The sequence below is a fragment of the Thamnophis elegans genome, chromosome 6 (assembly GCF_009769535.1).
Source record: "Thamnophis elegans isolate rThaEle1 chromosome 6, rThaEle1.pri, whole genome shotgun sequence".
Taxonomy (NCBI): Eukaryota; Metazoa; Chordata; class Lepidosauria; order Squamata; family Colubridae; genus Thamnophis; species Thamnophis elegans.
In genome coordinates this window covers 2,668,872-2,688,363 of record NC_045546.1, presented here as the reverse complement: position 1 = coordinate 2,688,363, position 19,492 = coordinate 2,668,872, and the positions used below count along the sequence as shown (strand labels likewise).

At 45.6% G+C, this 19,492-nt stretch overlaps 1 protein-coding gene across 2 annotated transcripts in view; it reads left to right on the top strand.

Moving 5' to 3' along the window:
- The first annotated feature begins 1,731 nt into the window (after nucleotides 1-1,731).
- The window catches only part of ACER3 (alkaline ceramidase 3), a 40,895-nt gene continuing 23,134 nt past the window's right edge, over nucleotides 1,732-19,492 (top strand). The window contains exons 1-4 of one of the 2 annotated variants that reach the window (XM_032220347.1): nucleotides 1,732-1,964; nucleotides 14,891-15,001; nucleotides 15,936-15,988; nucleotides 18,333-18,385. In XM_032220347.1, the coding sequence (XP_032076238.1) occupies nucleotides 1,862-1,964; nucleotides 14,891-15,001; nucleotides 15,936-15,988; nucleotides 18,333-18,385 (320 nt within the window). In that variant the 5' untranslated portion in view covers nucleotides 1,732-1,861. The remainder of the gene's footprint in view (nucleotides 1,965-14,890; nucleotides 15,002-15,935; nucleotides 15,989-18,332; nucleotides 18,386-19,492) is intronic. The other variant, XM_032220346.1, reaches the window with a different exon arrangement.

The following is a 19,492-nucleotide window of genomic DNA, read 5'->3' as shown; positions in this document are numbered from 1 at the left end:
CCTGCATGCATTTGTCCTTAAGGCTTAATCTCGTCCAGCCAGAATCAGCCCCTCTATCCTTCTGCAACTTTTCTATTCGTTTCCTGCTTTGCTTGTTACATTTTCATGTAATGACATATATTTTAGCTTTGTCCAAATAACCAAACTTTATATCCCTTCTTTTTGCTTTGAACAATTTTGTCTATGGAGTTTAAACAAGTTTGTTCATTAATCCCTTTAAACAGTGTCTCGGAACTTGATACAATTTCATTTTCTGTCTTCTATTCCTCCCCTTTATAAATCCCAAAGAATACCATTATCCAAGTTGCTATTCTGGTTTCTCGTTTTTAATTATGAAGGCATGACTTGGTTTCCTTTGAGTATCCATCTCCTCCCCCCCCATGTCATTCATCATTTTTAAATCCACTTTCAAATCCACACGTGTTTCAGCCTTCTCCAGTAAAATTTGTTCCTCTTCCATAACACCATTTAAATCCAGTTTTATGACAGCAGATCATCTTAAAAGTAGCTTCTCAGCGCATTGTTCCCAACGATCCTTGAATTCTATCGCATTTTGCTCCGTTCTGTATTTGTTGAGTTTCTTCTTTAAGCCTCATCTTTCATTCTTTCTGGTTCCCTCTAGTGTGCAAACTTTCCAAATCTCATCATGGGTTTTTTCCCCTAATCAACATCATTTTTTTTCCTCACAGGAAGCTTTCCAACATTGTACTAGAATAAGGTCAGTCCTCATCTTATGACCACAATGGAGTCCAAAATTTTTGTGGTTAGGCGAGACATTCGTTAAGCGGGCTTTTGTTCCATTTTTACGACCTTTCTTGCCACCGCTGTTAAAAGAATCCCTGCAGCTGATCAGTTAGCAGTTGTTAAGTGAATCTGGCTTCCCCATTGATTTCGTTCCATCGGCAAAGTCGCGAAAGGGGATTATTACACGACGCCAGGACACTGCAACCGTCGTAAATGTGAGCCAAGCATCTGAATTTGGATCGCGTGGCCGTGGGGATGCTGCAAAGATTGTAACTGTGAAAAACGGTCGCAAGTCACTTGTTTTCAGTGCCGTTGTAAGTTCGAAAAAATCCCTAGATGAACGTTGTAAATCGAGGACTACCTATATATATATATTCATTTATGGCTACTTCAGATGTGAGGTTTATCCTTCCATATTTCCACAACTGCTCCTGAATCTTCAAAATTTATCACCAATTTCTTTATTTTTCCTTAAAAAAAAATGATCCTAAAATTAAATTTTATTCACCTGTGCATCTTATTGGTACTCTAGATTAGTGTTTGGCAGCCTAGCTAACTTTAAGTTAGCTTGACTTTCAGCTAATATTCGGGACCCTTTCCCTGGCCTCCATGAGGACTAGCATCTTGGGATGCCTGTGAGGCCCAACAGTTGGTCGAAAGAGACCGGCCCCCTTACGGACCCAGGGGGATGGAGGTCGCTATAGCAACGCCGAGACCCGGCCCTTGGAACCTCGCGAGCGGTTCCCTCCCCCACACGGGTCGTCGCCGTGGCAACATAGAACCCTCGGCCCGGCGAGCCTTGATTCGTCGCCCGGTCGCCATGGCAACGTAGAACCCTCCAGCCCGGCAAGCCTCGGAGACGATTCGTCGCCGGTCGCTATGGCAACGTAGAGCCCCCCCCCTCACACCGTCCCGGCAAACCTTGCGAGCCGTTCGCCTTGGTCGCCATAGCGACGTAGAGGCCTTGCCCGCCAGGCCCTAGCAGGCGGGCTTCCCGCCGCCGCTGCCCCGCCTCAAGCCGCCGGGAAGGCGGGGTCAGCTCGCCCGAGGGCCCCGAAAAAGAGCGGATGCGGCGGCAGGCGCTTCCTTTCCTCCGCGCTCGGCCCTCCGACCGGCCATGGCTCCCGCCGGCGACCGCGCCGGCTACTGGGGCCCGCCGACGTCCACCTTGGACTGGTGTGAGGAGAACTACGTCGTGTCCTCCTACATCGCCGAGTTCTGTGAGTATGACGGCGGGAGGGATGCGGGGGGCAGGTGCGCCTCCCTTGGACCCCCCTCCTCCTCCTCAAGGCTGTGAGGGGATGGAGAGGGGTCATTAAATTATTGGGGGGGGAGAGCAGCCTTGTCCCCCTCAGCCTTGAAGCGTTGCGACTTTGCAAAGGGGTGGGTGGGTCATCAATGGCAGAAGCCCCCCCTGTTATTTCTGGGGGGGGGGGTATATGTTCCCCATAGGAATTGCTTAAGGGGGTCTTTTCCCCCCATTCCAGATCTTTCCTTCCTTCCCACAACCCACCCCATTGTGGAAGAATGGAATTTGGGAGGGGGGGGGAGATACTTGGAAGAGGCTGGGGCAATAATTTAAATTTTTTATTTTATTTATTTTGTCAAGCATGTATTAGATAACATATGTGAGTATATTGATGATATAATAATGAGAAGGAGCAATCTTTGGTGGTCAGAATAACAAGAGTTGGGATAGGATAGGAGAGGATAGGATAGGATAGAAATAAGAGTAGAGTAGAATTAGGAGTATAATAGAATGGAAATTAGAATACAATACAATACAATAGCAGAGTTGGAAGGGACCTTGGAGGTCTTCTAGTCCAACCCCCTGCCTAGGCAGGAAACCCAATACCATTTCATACAAATAATTGTCCAATATCTTCTTTAAAACTTCCAGTGTTGGGGCATCTACAACTTCTGGAGGCAACTTCTGTTCCACTGATACAATACAATACAACACAATAGCAGAGTTGGAAGGGACCTTGGAGGTCTTCTAGTCCAACCCTCTGCCTAGGCAGGAAACCCTATCCCGTTCCAGACAAATGGCTCTCCAACATCTTCTTAAAGACTTCCAGTGTTGGGGCATTCACAACTTCTGGAGGCAAGTTGTTCCATTGATTGATTGTTCTAACTGTCAGGAAATTTCTCCTCAGTTCTAAGTTGCTTCTCTCCTTGATTAGTTTTGGAAGGGACCTTAGAGGTCATCTAGTCCAACCCCTCCCCCTGCTCAAGCAGGGGACCCTACATCATTTCAGACAACAAAATGGTTGTCCAATCTCTTCTTAAAAACCTCCAGTGTTGGAGCACCCACAACTTCTGGTGGCAAGCTGTTCCACTGGTTAATTGTTCTCTCTTTCAGGGGGGAAATTCCTCCTTAGTTTTAGATTGCTTCTCTCCTTGATTAGTTTCCACCTGTTGCTTCTCGTCCAGCCTTCAGGGGTTTTGTAAAATAGGTTGAGCCTCTTTTGCTAGGGGATTATCTGGGGGGGGAGGGTGTAGCTTCCCCTCCCCCTAATAATCATAGAAAGGATTTCCAGAAAGGAAGGGTTTGTCTGGGTTTCCTTTTCCCTGATTTTGTGACTTTGGAGGGCCATCCTCTAGAGGGCCATCCTCTAGAAAGGTTGACCCTAGACCCATTTGGGGGAAGAGGCTTGGGGACTGAAAGCTGACATAGGTACCCAAAACCTCTACAGACTGAAAGAACCCATTGCCCTGTTTATTTAAAAAAAAAAAACCCACCAATGAGGACTTCCTCCGGTTGAATTTAGCTCCTGGCATGTCTGCATCTATGCCGTTTTCCTGGCATCTGGGCTGCTTTCTTCCCAGATCCTTGCCCTCCCAGTGTTTCCTGGTGGTCTCCCATCCATTGTTTTGGCATCAGTCAAGTTGCGATAGTGCTGCTCCTTAAAGTCTTTCGATGCTCCGAAAAATGAATAAAAAAAGTTGAAAACTTTTAATCCTTTCACTCTACGGGCTGGGCGGGGGTGGGTGGGTTATGGATTTCGTACAGTTACAGCGTTAAAAAAAATAGTGATGCCATTATTACATGTCTTTCCTGCAATCGGACTATTAACTTATATACAGAGAATTAATTTTTTAATTAAAATTTATATATGGGGAAGATGACGCCTGCAGTCAAAAGCTGAAGTTTTGTCTCCATCAATGCATGCAGACTTTCATAGCGACTTCTGGAATTATAGAATGCTTTTTTTCTATAGGTCAGACGTGGGTAGAAGAAAGACTTTCTAATTTCTAATGCAATTTGGGAGCTGAGATTTTTGCAAAAGAATACTTGATTAAGCAAAGCTTGGGCAAATCCTGCCATTAAAACTAAGCTCGGCATGATATGTAAATGTTGCCCCTGCTTTTTCCCAACCAGGTTTTATGAATTCCAGATCTACAGTTGTGCATTAAGAAATTCTGCTGATGTGTCTTTACTTTTAAACCTTGCTGATCTGTCTCGGTGGTTTTTAAAAACAAATGAGCAAACTCGTCAAACATATTAAAAGCAACTCACCCTTATAAATATCAGAAGGAGCCTGATAGCATCTTTTCTGACGGGCGTGAATTTTACTAACCGGAGTAAGGTTTCATGAGGGCATACTTCACGGAAACATGGCTTTTAATACATTACCAGTAGTACTCTTTTCTGACGGGTGTGAATTTTATTAACCGGAGTAAGGTTTCGTGAGGGCATACTTCACGGAAACATGGCTTTTAATACAATACCAGTAGTACTCTTTTCTGACGGGCGTGAATTTTACTAACCGGAGTAAGGTTTCGTGAGGGCATACTTCACGGAAACATGGCTTTTAATACAATATCAGTAGTCCTCGACTTATGACCACAATGGAGCCCAAAATTTCTGTTCCAAGTGAAACAGTTGTCAAGTGACTTTTGTCCCATTTTACGACCATTTTACGACCTGGCCAGAGATGTGAATCTGAATCACTGCAGTTGTTAAATTAGTTGAATGAATTGAATCTGGCTTCCCTATTAACTGGGCTTGTCAAAAACTCGTAACATGATCCCGGGACACTGCACCCTTCATAAATATGAACCAGGCATCTGAATTTTGTTTATGTGCCCATGGGGATGCTGCAGTGGTCATAAGTGTGAAAAATATTCCTAATCACTGTTTTTATTGCTGTTGCTACTTCGAATGGTCATAAGTTGAGGACTACCTGTATGTTCATTGGAAAAGATGTTACCAGAATCCTGTTTATTACTACCATGCCAGGCCATACAGTAAACAGTAACAGAGTGGGAAGGGACCTCGGAGGTCATCTAGTCCAACCCCCCAAGTCACCTATTTCTGCATTGGCTGCCCTTATCATGTGAGATGTTTATCACAGCCATTCTTTTAGCCCCCTACCCCTTAAGAAGAAGAAGATGGTGATGGACAAGGAAAAGGTGAAGCCAGCTACTCCAAACATTATTTCATTTTCCCTCCCCAAAAATTCTATCTTGACAAAGGATCAAACATTTATACAGATTCCGATGTCAGTATGAGATACCCCAGGGGCGGGTTTCAAATTTTTTTACTACTGGTTTGGTGGGCGTGGCTACGTGGGGGGGGATGTGACTGAGTGGTTGACATCACTCACACACACTCAGTCACATGACATCCTCACCAAGCCATGCCCACTGAAACGGTGGTGAAAGGTTTTGATGGGGGGGGGGGAGGCTCTAGCTTTGCTGGAAATAAGGGAGCACCTATAAAACTACTCAGTAAGGAAAAAAAAGTTTTTGTCCATCCCGGCCCCCAGAAACACTCTGCAGGCTTCAGCAGGGCTGGGGGAAGGGAAAAACGCCCCCGTTTTTGTGAAAAACGGGCTGTTTTTCACAAAAACGGAGGTATTTTTCTCTTCCCCCCCCAGTCCTGTTGAAGCCTGCAGAGGGCTTTTGGGGGCTGGGAGAAGGCCAAAACGCCTCCGTTTTTCAAAAAAACTGCCCATCTCTGGGACTGGCATGCACACACCATTAAAAAAAAGGGGGGGGAATACATTTTTTCAATGGAGATTGTTCTGCCCATGGGCAGAACAGAAAATAAAGATGGCGGCGCCCAGGATAGAATCGGTACGATCATGTGTCCGGCCGAGTTTCTACCTATTCGTCCGAACCGGTCCGAACCGGTAGAAGCCCACCTCTGAGATGCCCCAAGTAAGCTAGGAAACTATCTTGTGGGATAACACAAGCTGTGTATCTTAAAATTTGTTGAAGATAATGTTTGATAGTTTACAGTGAGCGAATCACATTCCAGATAGCCGTATCTTATTGCTTACAAAAAAAACCCATGTTATTATGGTTATATCTTTTTCTATTATTGTCCTTGTTCTATTGCTGCCCTTAATATCACAAAGAAAATTCTGGGGTAAGATCCAGCTTGTTTGGAGAATGCCACCTTTTACGGACATCATGAGAGGGAAATTTCATATACTTTATGGACACATATACCAAGCTCCAGTTTCACATCTCTAGTCTTCCAACTGATGGACAGGTTGCGTGTCACGTCCTTAGCACAGAGGCTACAGAAGCGAGGTGTTCAAATTGTTTTTCATAGACGGCCCTTCAGATTTTTGCAGTCCTTACGTCTCTTCCTCCCATTTCTGCTCTGTGCAGATTACAACTTTGTTGTTGTGCTCAGATGAGGCCAGCGTTGGTGGAGCACCAATTTTAGGCATTCCCCTCCAGGCGCAGAGGCAAAACGTGGGATGGCTGAGACGATTTTTCTAGCGATCGCTGATTGCTTTGCAGTTAAAAAAAAAAAAAGCACAAATTCTACCTACTGGTCTTTTTTCTGTAATCTCGATGAAGATCTCAAGTATTTATTGGGCAACCAGCATTGTACACATGCGACCTTGTGCTGTCCCAAAGTCAGGTCACCAAACGAATATGCGCACGGTTGAGGCAAGGAACAATTTGTGAGAATCCCGAGTCAGCAAGGAGAAACCACGCAACCTCCCTATTTTAATAAAGATGCATAATTGTCAGTACTATTCTTAATACCGGGAGAGCCAGTTTGGTCCGGGGGGTTAATGTGCTGAATTAGATTAAACCTGGGAGATTTAATCCTGCTTTAGGCATGTGGGAAGCCAGCTGGATGACTTTTTAGGCTGGCCCTTTTCTCTTAAGTCTAAGGAAGAAACCAGCGGCAACCTCCGTCTGGAAAAAAAAAATGTTGCCAAGAAAACCGCATGGGCTTGTCAGCGCTGCCTGGGTTTTTGCACCTGTGCAAAAGTTGCTTCAGGCCCTGCGATTTTTGGACTGCCTTGCAGAAGTAAGAAATTAGATGAGCAGTGAATATATGGAGAAGGAGACCTAATCGATAGCGGAGGACGGAGGAAGTTTGGAATGCAGTGTCTCAGACGCTTTTTTCCAGCACTTTCTTGCTTGTGGTTATTACTGTTTTTAAGGCCAGGTAAAGTGGGAGTGGGCAGGCTCCCTCAAAAACGTGGCACGTGCCAGACAAGTACGGAGTACCGTCTGGAATTTGATTATCTCACTTTATTGCTAGGTTAGGCTCTTGACAGAGCTAGACTCACTCTGGAATTGCAGGCAGAGACAAGGGCTTATGTGCCAGCCTTCCTCACTTTGGAGACAGAAAAGGACTTCTGGTATTTTTTTTGCCACAGAGGGAGCTGAGGTCAAATGCCAGGAAGCCATGAGTTCTACTCCCACCTTAGGCCTGGAAAACTGCCAGGTTGACTTTGGCCCAACCACCAGGAGACTGTGGGTTCTAGTGCCCCCTTAGGTATAAAACACAGCTGGGTGACTTTGGCCCAACCACCAGGAGACTGTGAGTTCTAGTGCCCCCTTAGGTATAAAAGACAGCTGGGTGACTTTGGCCCAACCACCAGGAGACTGTGAGTTCTAGTTCCACCTCAAGCATGAAAGCAGCTGGGTGGCTTTGGGCCAATTACCAGGAGATGATGAGTTCAAATCCCATTTTAGACAATAGCCTGCTGGGTGCTTTTAGGCTAATCACCTGGAGCTGGAGAGTTCTAGTCCTACCTTAGCCATGAAAGCCTGCTGGGTGATTTTGTGCCAGTCACTTTTTCTCAGTCCAACTCACCGTACAGGGTAGTAGTTGGTGAGCATTTCTCCATGGAGGAAGGAGTATTGCCTACGTCCACTGTCGATGGTTACTTATAAAGGAGTAAAGGCAGGAGATAAATACAATATAAAGAAATAAATAGCTTTAATACTTGTGGTTCAGCTACACTAGATTGTACTTTAGCGAGTAGCCACAACTGTAGTACAACAGTTGGGCATGTCCTGGTGTGACCTTGAGTTGAAAAACCAGAATATGAGCAATGTTGATGCTTCTACTTTTGTTTTAACTCCTTTTTTTTAAGTCTACACCCACTTGCCTGAGAGTGATATCACTGGCCTTAACCACACGTCCTATGTATCTTCTGCTCCACAACCGGCAGTAACCCTTGGAAAGGGAAGTTCCCATATAGCTGGTGGTTCATGAATCATAAAATATTTTGCATCTCTGGAAGTAAAGACATGAAGTCTTCACGTACTCTTAATCTGCATATGAACAGCCAGCACAGTTCATGCATAAGAAATCCAGGTTTGAGAAGATGGAATTAGCAACCAGCTTTTGAGAAAAGCCAAGACATTTTTCGCCTTTGTTTATTCCCCCCCCCCCCCCAAAGAAATGGTTTTGTTTTGTTGTGGTCCACCAGCAGAGCTGGCAGCGGATTCAGACAGTGAGGAGGTTGGGGAGGAAGATGGGCCAGTCCTGGAGTCTGGGGAAGGCTCTGATGAGGGCTCTGTGTCGGAGGCAGAGAGGGGCCCAGAGCCGTCCAACAGTTATCAGCTGCCTTCGGAGTCAGACATCAATGAGGCAGAAGAACAGCTGGAGCCTGTTTCCAGTGTGCGCATGTGCAGAGTTGCCAGACGAAGGGAACAGCTAAAGAACAGGGGTCGACTTGGGAGTTAAGGCCACAGGTGGACGATGAAAGGCCCCTTCCAGAGGAAATAAAAGAGGAGCGAAAGGGGAGTGGAGCTTGCAGGAGACAATCAGTTTGCTTCATTGGTTCGTGACTCTCCAAGACTCCTTGCCAAGGTCTGCAGAGATCGGCCTGGCAGCTCTCCAAGCCAGAGAAGGTCTGTGACTGTAAATCCTCCCTCGAAAGACTTTGCTGGATGTGAATGAGGAGAATTCACAGCAAATTAATAAAAGGGTTTTTTGTTGGGACAAGGAGTTTGCTTCAGGCTCTCGGGAAGCCTCGGTCAGAAACAGGTTTGCAGTTTTGCTACTCTCACGATTCAGTTCCTTTTTATGTGTGACCTCTACCGAATATCTAGACTGAGCATTCTGAGAAAGGATTGCAGCCTTGAGTTTTCACTCTTTCGTAATCCCACCTTCAGTTTTCTTTTTCTCGCCTTGAATTCATTTAAGATCATTAAGGATGTTAAGGTCAGCTAGAATGAGCGCAATACATTTGAATGCTAAATCTATGGTTGAACAATCTCCTTAAGAACTTCCAGTGTTGGAGTACCCACAGCTTCCGGAGGCAAATAGTTCCACTGGTTAATTGTCCTCACGGTCAGGAAATTTCTTACTTCCAGGTTCGTTCTCTCCTTCGTTAGTTTCTCATCCTGCCTTCGGGTGCTTTGGGTAATAGGGAGACACCCCCCCCTCTTCTTGGTGGCAGCCCCTCGAATATTGCAACACTGCTATGTCACCCCTAATTCTTTTCACTAAACTAGACCTACCCAATTCCAGCAACCCTTCTTTGTAGGTTTCAGCCTCTACTCCCCTAATCGTCTTTGTTGCTCTTCTCTTTGGTAATACCTTCGTTGCTGTTGTGTTATCATCACATTTCCTTCCTCTGATCCTCTCTCCTTATCTCAGGCAGCCATGAGTTGTCCCTCCCTCCCCCCCCCCCCTGTTCACTTCTGACCGATTCTGGGAAGCTGCCTGGAAAAGCTTCTGCAGTTTTCTTGGCCAGGGTTTCCCAATGGTTTGACATTGCCTGCTTCCTAGGGCTGAGAGAAAGCCCCAAGCCATCCAGTTGGCTTCTTGCCCAAAGTGGGGCTAGAACTCCCAGTCACCCGGTTCCTGGTCTGATACCTTAACAACCCCATCAAATGGATTCTATTTCCCCTCTGTGCGAGGGGAACCTTTACCTTTAAGAGCCTGCGCAGCTGCTCGCCCACCCTTTCCATCTGGTTGCTTGCGGTGCCATGACCGCGAGGAGGGGTAGTGGTGGAGCTGCCCCATGGGCCCCGCAACAGCTTACCTCAAGGCTCCCGCAACCAGGCCATCCATGCCCCGGCAACCGCCTTGTGGCAGCAGCACCCGTAACCGTGTGCAGCAGGAGCCCACGTGGCCGCCAGCCCACTTCTGCTTGCTCGTGGCCGCAACGGAGCAGGAGGCCGAGCGGCGTGCCGATGCCACAACCATGAGGCAAGTCAGGTGTCCGGGGGCGCGGGTGGCCCGGCTGCAGGGACTTTGAGGTAAGCCGGTGCAGGGTGCGTATGGGGCAGCTTCATTGCTCCCCACCTCACGGCAGTGGTGGCACTAGCATGGCGTGCGGCTTCCTGCCCCACCGCAAACAAGTGGGCCTCCCGTACATGGGGGGGGGGGAATAAGACACCGCCAGTGCTCATTTTGATGCCCAAAAGAAAACAAGACCCAGACTTAGGTGGAGAAGGTTCCTGAGACCAGGAAGTTAATGCAGAATGTGAATTGCTGGTTGGGGGCAAGCTCACTTAACAACTGTCTGGCTTAGCAACAGAAATGGCTGGCCTCGATGGTTTCATTTCTCCAGGGAGATCAGCAAACTCACTCGAGTGCGCCCTTCAGGTGCCACAGGGGGAAATCCCTGCCAGCATATTTGAAGGAGCCGATGGGTATCTCTGGAATGGAGCCCTTCCCTCACCTCTCTTCATTCCTCCCTCTCATTGCTCTGGTGAAGAGGCATAACTTTACCAATATATGGGGTGATCCATCAAAGCAGCAAAAGTACAACAACAACAACAAATCTCAGGATTAATTTGTGAAGAACAGTAACACCATTTTCTGGGATTACTTTGCAATTTTCGTGTGAAGTGTGGCAACACGCCGTTCTCATGAGTTGTAAATACCGTTTGGGTGTTTGAAGGCACAAAACCCAAAGCTAATAATTATCTGTTTCAGTGCTTCCTCCATTTATTTCTCCCTCTTTGAACCCGTCTCCCTTTCATCCCAAATCCCAAATATATTGATTTGGTGCATTTGTGTGGGTTGTGCATGGATACAGGTCATCCTTGTTTAGTGACCGATTGCTCAGCAATCGCACTTAGACTTATATACACCTTCATAGTGCTTTACTGCCCACTTTAAGCAGAATAACAGAGTTGGAAGGGGCCTTCTAGTCCAGCTCCCTGCTCAGGAAACTTGCTGTCTCACTGCTCAAGAGACCCTATCCCATTGCAGACAAATGGTTGCCCAATCTCTTCTTAAAAACTTCCAGTGTTGGAGCAACCACAACTTCTGGAGGCCAGTTGTTCCACTGGTTAATTGTTCTCACTCTCGGGAAATTTCTCCTCTTAAGTTCTAGGTTGCTTCTCTGCTTGATTCGTTTCCATCCGTTGCGTCTTCTCCTGCCTTCGGGTGCTTTGGAGAATAGCTTGAAACCCCCCTCCCCTTTCTTTGGGGCAACCCCTGAGATTCTGTAGAGATTCTCCATCATCCAGGTCATGGTTGTCCCAAAGGTGCTTTTTCAAGAGATAACTGGACGCTTCTTTCTTTCTTATCTAGCTGCACTAGATAACTCCACTTACAAGAAGCCAGCCTGTGTGCTTTCTCGGTTTTATGAATATTTATGACTTTTGAGATAAGACCCCAAAACTGGATTTCACCTTGCAGTATAGTTGAAAGCCCATGTATTTTGAAATAAGAGCACTATATTGCAGCCAGACGGATTATGATTACTATATTTTGCTCAAGCTGTAGGTTGTGAATTCGTGAGCAATTCCATGCAGAACACTCGGTGATGATACTATTTATACATGAATGTGAATTTTGTTTCGTTTTGTTTTGTTCTGATGCTAGATCGCCTGTTTATCTTGTGTAGTTATACACAATATTTGTTTAATTTTATGTGGGGAATCATTAGTTGGTTCATTGTTTTGCTTTTTGGCTGCAGGCTGCCCAGAGTCACAATGCATGAGCCGGGCAGCCTTATAAGCCTTAAAACCATTTTTTCTTTTCTAAATTTAATTTTAAACCGCTTCAAAAGATGAGTAACCAGTTCTGTCAGCCAAACAGAAAAAGATCTACGCATTCACTTCCTAAAAGCATAATTGTTCAATCCTTATCTCTCAATGGGCTGGACAGCTCACCGTGGTCTTGTGCCCTTTTTCGATTGCACTTGTGGCTTTTTTTGCGTTGTTGCGGTTGTGTCCTCTGAGCTTGGCTGTTTTCCCGCAGAGTTGCATTTTCTCTCTTATCACCCCGTGACACCTTTTCTGTTTGAACAAGCTAGCATAGAAGTGGGTGCCGCCGAGCTGGAAAACGAAAAGTTTGTTGGCAGAGCAACCCAGTACAGGTAGTCCTTGTCTTGTGACCACCATCGAGGCCAACCATTTCTCTTGCTAAGCCAGACAGTTGTTAAGTGAGCTTGCCCCCAATTTTTACAACTTTCCTTGCCACAGCTGTTCAGCGACTTCGTTCAGTTAGTAGCAACAGGTATAGCAGTCAGGACTTGTATACCGCTTCATGGTGCTTTCCAGCCCCTCTCTAAGCGGTTTTGCAGAGTCAGCCTCTTGCCCTCAACAATCCAGGTCCTCGTTTTACTGACCTCGGAAGGATGGGAGGCTGAGTCAACATTGAGCCTGGTGAGATTCAAGCCACTGCAGTGAGTAGTGAAATTAGCCTGCAATACTGAATTCTAACCACTGTGCCAACATGGAAGGAAGGAAGGAAAGAGAGAGAGAGAGAGATAACACTTAGACTTATATACCACTTCACAGTGCTTTCCAGCTCTTTCTAAACAGTTTACAGAGTCAGCCCCTTGCCCCCAACAATCCAGGTCCTCGTTTTACTGACCGCAGAAGGATGGGAGGCTGAATCAACATTGAGCCTGGTGAGATTCAAACTACTGGCACTTGGCAGAATTAGTCTGCAGTACTGCAATCTCACCACTGTGCCTCCACGGTTCTTAGTAACATGGTCGTTAAGTGAACCTGTCTTCCCCATTGACTTTGCTTGTCGGACCCTAAAAACAGACCCCAGGACACTGCAACCGTCATAACTATGAATGAATTGCCGGGCGTTTCGATTTTGATCACATGACCACAGTGGGATAGTGTAACGGTGGCAAGTGTGAAAAAAACGGCGAGGCAAACTTTTTTCCAGTGCCGTGTCTGAACGGTCATTAAGCGAACTCCCGCCAGAAGGACAACCTGCTAATCGTTCAGTCAGTCCCGAGCTCCAACTATTCTCTCCCGTCGCCCATTTGAGAAGGAAGGAAGGAAACTTGCATCAGTGGGAGTTTGAAAGACAATGGAGTTTCTTGCTCAACCCAGTAAATAATTTGTTCCTGTGGCATTTTCCTCCCGGGGTTTTTATCCGTGTAGAGCTTGTTGATCAGGTCAACAGGGCTAATTCACATTGGAATTAATTACACCATCCCAGGTAGCTTTCTCCATCACCGACCACAAATATAATATCACAAGGAGTTGGGATTGCAGTAGCAAAGAGTTGAGTAGCTACTTGAAAAGTGTTTTGTCATCAAAACGCAACAAGGGGGGGGGGGAGAGAAGCACCGAGGGCTACATTGGAAGTGCATGATCTTTTGATACCTAGGATTGGATAGCATTGTGGTTAAATAGGGTAGGATAGGTGATAAATATGGACACAAATATGATTGGATGGACGAACGGACAGACAGAAAACATGGACACAAACGTGGACGTGGAAAGAGATACTATGAATGTATTAGAAAGTAGGTATTAAAATGATAGGTTGACATTCTCTAGAATATGATTGTTGTGGCCCACCAGCAGAGCTGGCGGCAGATTCGGACAGCGAGGAGGTTGGGGAAGAAGATGGCCCAATCCTGGAGTCTGGGGAAGGCTCAGATGAGGGCTCTGTGTCGGAGGCAGAGAGGAAGCCAGGGCCGTCTGACAGTTATCAGCTGCCTTCAGAGTCAGACATCAGTGAGGCAGAAGAACAGCTGGAGCCTGTTCCCAGTGTGCGCATGCGCAAAGGGAACAGCTAAAGAACAGGGCTGGACTTGGGAGTAAGGCCACAGGTGGACGATGAACGGCCCCTCCCAGAGGGAATAAAAGAGGAGCGAAAGGGGAGTGGAGTTTGCAAGAGACGATCAGTTCACTTCATTAGTTCGTGACTCTCCGAGACTCCTTGCCAAGTTTTGCAGATCTCGGCCTGGCAGCTCTCCAAGCCAGATAAGGTCTGTGACTGTAAATCCTCCCAAGCCAGATGAGGTCTGTGACTGTAAATCCTCCCTCGAAAGACTTCACTGGATGTGAAGGAGCAGAATTCACAGTCAATTAATAAAAGGGGTTTTTGTTGGGACAAGGAGTTTGCTTCAGGCTCTTGTGAACCCTCCGCCAGAACAATTGTGGTCGAAAACAACTGTATAACAATAGCACTGTTTAAAATAGTGTATCTATTTGTTTTCACTTTTGTTTTTATGGCGCGTGAAATGCCAGGACAATTAACACTGCATTCAATATATTTATAGGTAAACGATAAAAACGATAAAAATATATTTTTAAAAAAATGACTGCACCAGTTTCTGTTAATACTGGGAATGGGGAAGAAGAACCATTCATTTCCCTTTCTGTAAAGGAAATGGTTTTGTTGTCAAAGATAACTGACAACAATATATATATTATATATATATATATATATATATAACTGACAATATATATATTGTCTACCGCTGTGCCTGCTGAGTTCATTCCAAGCTGCTCTGCTCTCCCTGTCATTCATTTATGTATTTATAACCGAGAATACATAGTCTTAATTGTAGGGGAAGAGAGTTGAGCGCCTTGGAATATCCACCCTCATTTTCCTCTCAGAAAGGTCCTTATTCTTTTTCAATGAATAATAGGTTGCAAAATCATCAGAAATTTTGCTTATGCCTTGTTCCTTTTGGTTTCGTTTCTGCAGGGAACACCGTCAGCAACTTGATTTTCATTCTCCCTCCCATCTACGGCGCAATTCAGAGTTACAAAGATGGCCTTGAGAAACGCTACATAATAGCTTACTTGTGTGTCACAGGTTCGTGAGCGCCTCCTCCATTCTATGACGGGGTCCAATCGAATGTTTTTTTTTTTCTCTGACTTCAGTGCGATCTCTAGTTTGAATGTCCAGCCTGGAGGCCCACACGAATATCGCTGGAATAGTGTGGCATTGTTAAAACTTTTAGCCTGGAGAAATAATGTGAGCTCTCCTAAGAATTTTTTTTTATCCGACAGCTTTTTTCCCCAAATCTGCTTTAGAATTTCATGACATTTTTATCTATCTGTCTGTCATCCGTCTGTCTGTCTGTCTAACATCTATATCTCTACCTACATCTGTCCATCCATCTATCTCCATCCATCAATTTATCTATTGTCTGTCTGTCTGTCTGTCTGTCTGTCTGTCTGTCTATCTATCTATCTATCTATCTATCTATCTATCTATCTATCTATGTCCACCCACTCATCCATTCATCTATTGTCTGTCCGTCCATCCATCTCCATCCACCCATCCGTCCATTCATCTATTGTCTGTCCATCCATCTATCTATCTCTGTCCACCCATCCATCCATCCATATATTGTCTATCCTTCCATCCATCTATTTATCTCCGTCCACCCATCCATCCATTCATCTATTGTCTGTCCATCCACCCACCCACCCACCCACCCACCCACCCACCTACCTACCTACCAAATGTATTGGCCATAAAAAAAAACATTTTAAAACGTTTTTACCTGTACCGTAAAACAGTACAGGTAGTCCTCGACTTAACAACAGTTTGTTTAGTGACTATTCTACGCGCCTTTGGACATCCCAAGACGCCTTATTGGTGAGCGTGGCGACATATAAATTTCATGATACATAAATTAAGAAAGAAAAAGGGATGGGGAAATGTGTCAACGTATCAAAAGCATTAAATCTGTCTCCTAGTTGGAATTCCACCTCATCATCCTTTCTCATTTGGATTTCAGCTGTGGGCCTGGGATCCTGGTGTTTCCACATGACTCTGAAGTATGAAATGCAGGTTAGTAGCCGTTGGAAAAAGTGTGCACATTTTGTGTCCATGGCCAAGTGACATTCCTGGATCTGTTTTGCTTTCTTGGTTGACTGGTAGGGGTGCATTCATAGTGTGTTTTGCTGGGGATTATGTGCTCTCATTTTCAACTCCTAGCGACCAAATACGCCAGTAACAACCGTGCTATGGATGGTTAAAATACTTTATCCAAGAGTCCAGAAAACGATACAGAAGGATTGACTAATCTAGAATAAAATACATGTTTGGAGTCTAGTGGACATTCACTTAAATAGGAGCCAGCCGTGTGTTGCAGCCGTCAAAAAATGCCAACACAGTTCTAGGCTACATTAACAGAGGGACAGACTCAAGATCATGCGAAGTGTTAATACCACTTTACAATGCCTTGGTAAGATCACACCTGGAGTACTGCCTCCAGTTTTGGTCACCACGATGTAAAAAAGATGTTGAGACCCTGGAAACCGTGTAGAGAAGAGCAACAAAGATGAATAGGGGAGTGGAGGTTAAAACATGAAGAACGGTTGCTGGAACTGGGTATGTCTTTTAATGAAAAGAAGGACTAGAGGAGACATGATGGGAACCTTCCAATATCTCAGGGGATGCCACAAAGAAGAGGGGGTCAGACTATTCTCCAAAGCACTGAAATGCAGGACAAGAAGCAATGGGTGGAAACTAATCAAGGAGAGAAGCAACCTGGAATTAAGGAGAGATTTCCTGATATTTAGAACAATTAACCAGTGGCACAGCTTGCCTCCAGAAGTTGTAGGTGCTTCATCACTGGAGGTTTTCAAGAAGAGATTGGAGAGTCACCTGGCTGAAATTGGATAGGGTCTCCTGTTTGAGCAGGGGGTTGGACTAGAAGACCTCCAAGGTCCCTTCCAACTCTCTTATTCTGTTGTTCTAATTGTGCAAAACAGCAGTTTTATTGAAAGCTAGGATTAGCCACAAATAGGTCTCCCTTGAAGAACCTGAAGGAGATGAGCTGTGAGAAAATTTCCAGTTTGATTCACTGCTTTGCCAAAAACCTATGCGGTCACTGTTTCAACCTCTGTGTGAATACCTGCAGTTATTAAGTGAATCATGTGGTCGTTAAGTAAATCCTCCTTGCCCTCTTGACTCTGCTGTCAGAAGCCGACTGGGAAAGTCACAAATGGCAATCACATGACCTTGGCATGCCGCAACCCTCATCATTACATGCCAAGGGCCTAAATTTTGATCGCATGACCATGGAGATGGTGCGGAACGGTCATAAGTGTGAGGAACGGTCATTAAGTCACTTTTTTTCAGGGTCATAACTTCGAATGGTTGCAAGTTGAAGCTGCACCAGAGAAGGGCAAGAGTATATATCCCAATTGGTTGTGATGTTGTTGCCCCTACAGTGGTTACACACCATTGTCCCAACACTGCAGAGGTGGGTTCCTACCAGTTCGCACCAATTCGGTAGAACCGGTTCGTCAAATCTCCCGAACCGGTTAGAAGAGGTTCCACCAGTGGACCCAGAAAGCAGGCCACACCTACAGAAGAGGTTCCAAAAATTTTGAAACCCACCACTGGAGGAGAGAGATACACAGAGAGAGACAGACAGACAGACAGACAGACAGACACAGAGAGAGAATCACATAGAGAGACACAGAGGGAGGCAGGGGGAGAGAGGCAAAGAGACACACACACAAACACGCACACACACAGACTCACACAGAGAAAGAGAAAGAAAGGAAGAAAGAAAGAAAGAAAAAGAGATGAAAGAAAAAAAAGAAAAAAGGGACAGAGAGACAAAAGGAAGGAAAGAGAGAGAGAGAAAACACATGGCCAGCAAGCCACTCCCACCAGGTCACATGGCAGGCAAGCCACTCCCACAAAGGAGGCCACACCCACAGAGTAGGTTCGAAAAATTTTTGAAACCCACCACTGCAACACTGCATGCAATCCGAACTGTTTACACAAATACACACACACACACACACATACAGCCAAGTGCTAAATCTTAGTGACACAATTGCCAAAACCCAGTCGCAGAGCTGCTCGCAATTCTAAGGGAGGACACACAACAGTTGCGGTAAAACAGCTTAACTGAATTTAAAAAACAACAACATTAATGCTCTTTCACAACCACCTGCCAATTTAAAGTATGAAAACGTTGGGTCCAACTGCTTCGCGTTTTCTTCTCCGTTGAGTTCTTAGCTCCCCTCCTCAAAAAGAAAAAAAAATGCTGACCCTTTTCACTGAAAGTTGCCCTACCAAATAGTTTGTGCAGTTTTGCCATCTTTGGGAGCCGTTATCTTCCTTCGAGTCTTTTCTGTAAGTGTCGATAATCTTTTTGTTCTGCTTTTTGCAGCTATTGGACGAGTTGCCCATGATCTACAGTTGTTGCGTTTTTGTCTACTGCTTGTAAGTATCTGTCATCAGTTTCTCTTTCATAAATGAGTAAGGCTTAACGTTTCTCTCACTCACATAGACATGGGTGCTGAAATAGCTGTTGGAGATACAGTACCGAATCTTCAGGGAGGGACTAGAATTCTCCCATCTCCTGGTACTCGGCCCAGTCACCCAACTGACTTTCATGGCTAAGGCAAAACTAGAACTCGCCATCTCACCATCTCCTGGTGGTTGGCTCAAAATCAGTCAGCCGGCTTTCATGGCAGGATTTTCACTGAACTACAACTCACCATCTCCTAGTGATTGACTCAAAGTCATTCAACCGGCTTTTATAGCTATGGTAGGACTAGAAATCACTATCTCCTGGTGATTGATTCAAAGACATCCAGCTTGTTTTCCTGCCTAAATTGGCACTAGAACATGCCAACTCCTGGGCCTTGGCCCAAAGTCACCCAGCCATCTTTCATGCCTATGGTGGCACTAGAATTCACCCTCTCCTGGTTTCTAGCCTGGGACCTAGTTCTAGGCAAGGCGGTGGGGATTCTTGGAAACTACCGAAAATGTCGGTAACTTGTATGTCAATAAAGGAATTGACAATATTTTTCACTTTGTTATTTTTTTATAATTTTTAGCCTTTACATTTTTAAAGATTGAATTTTCCTGCAAATGGAAGTGGCTAGAGCGGATTGAATGCTGATGCGAGACAGTAGTGGGACATGGTGGCTCAGTGGCTAACACGCTGAGCTTGTCGATCAGAAAGGTTGGCAGTTCGGCGGTTCGAATCCCTAGCGCTGCGTAACGGAGTGAGCTCCCGTTACTTGTCCCAGCTTCTGCCAACCTAGCAGTTCAAAAGCATGCAGAAATGCAAGTAGAAAAATAGAAACCCCCTTTGGTGGGAAGGGAATGGTGTTCCGTGCACCTTTGGCATTGAGTCATGCCAGCCACATGACCACGGAGACGTCTTTGGACAGCGTTGGCTCTTCGGCTTTGAAACAGAGATGAGCACCACCCCCTAGAGTCGGGAATGACTAGCACAGATGTGCAAGGGGAACTTAGACAGTAGTAATTCTGAGAGAAAAATAAGCATCCATGTTTGACATCATATATTTTTTCCCCAGT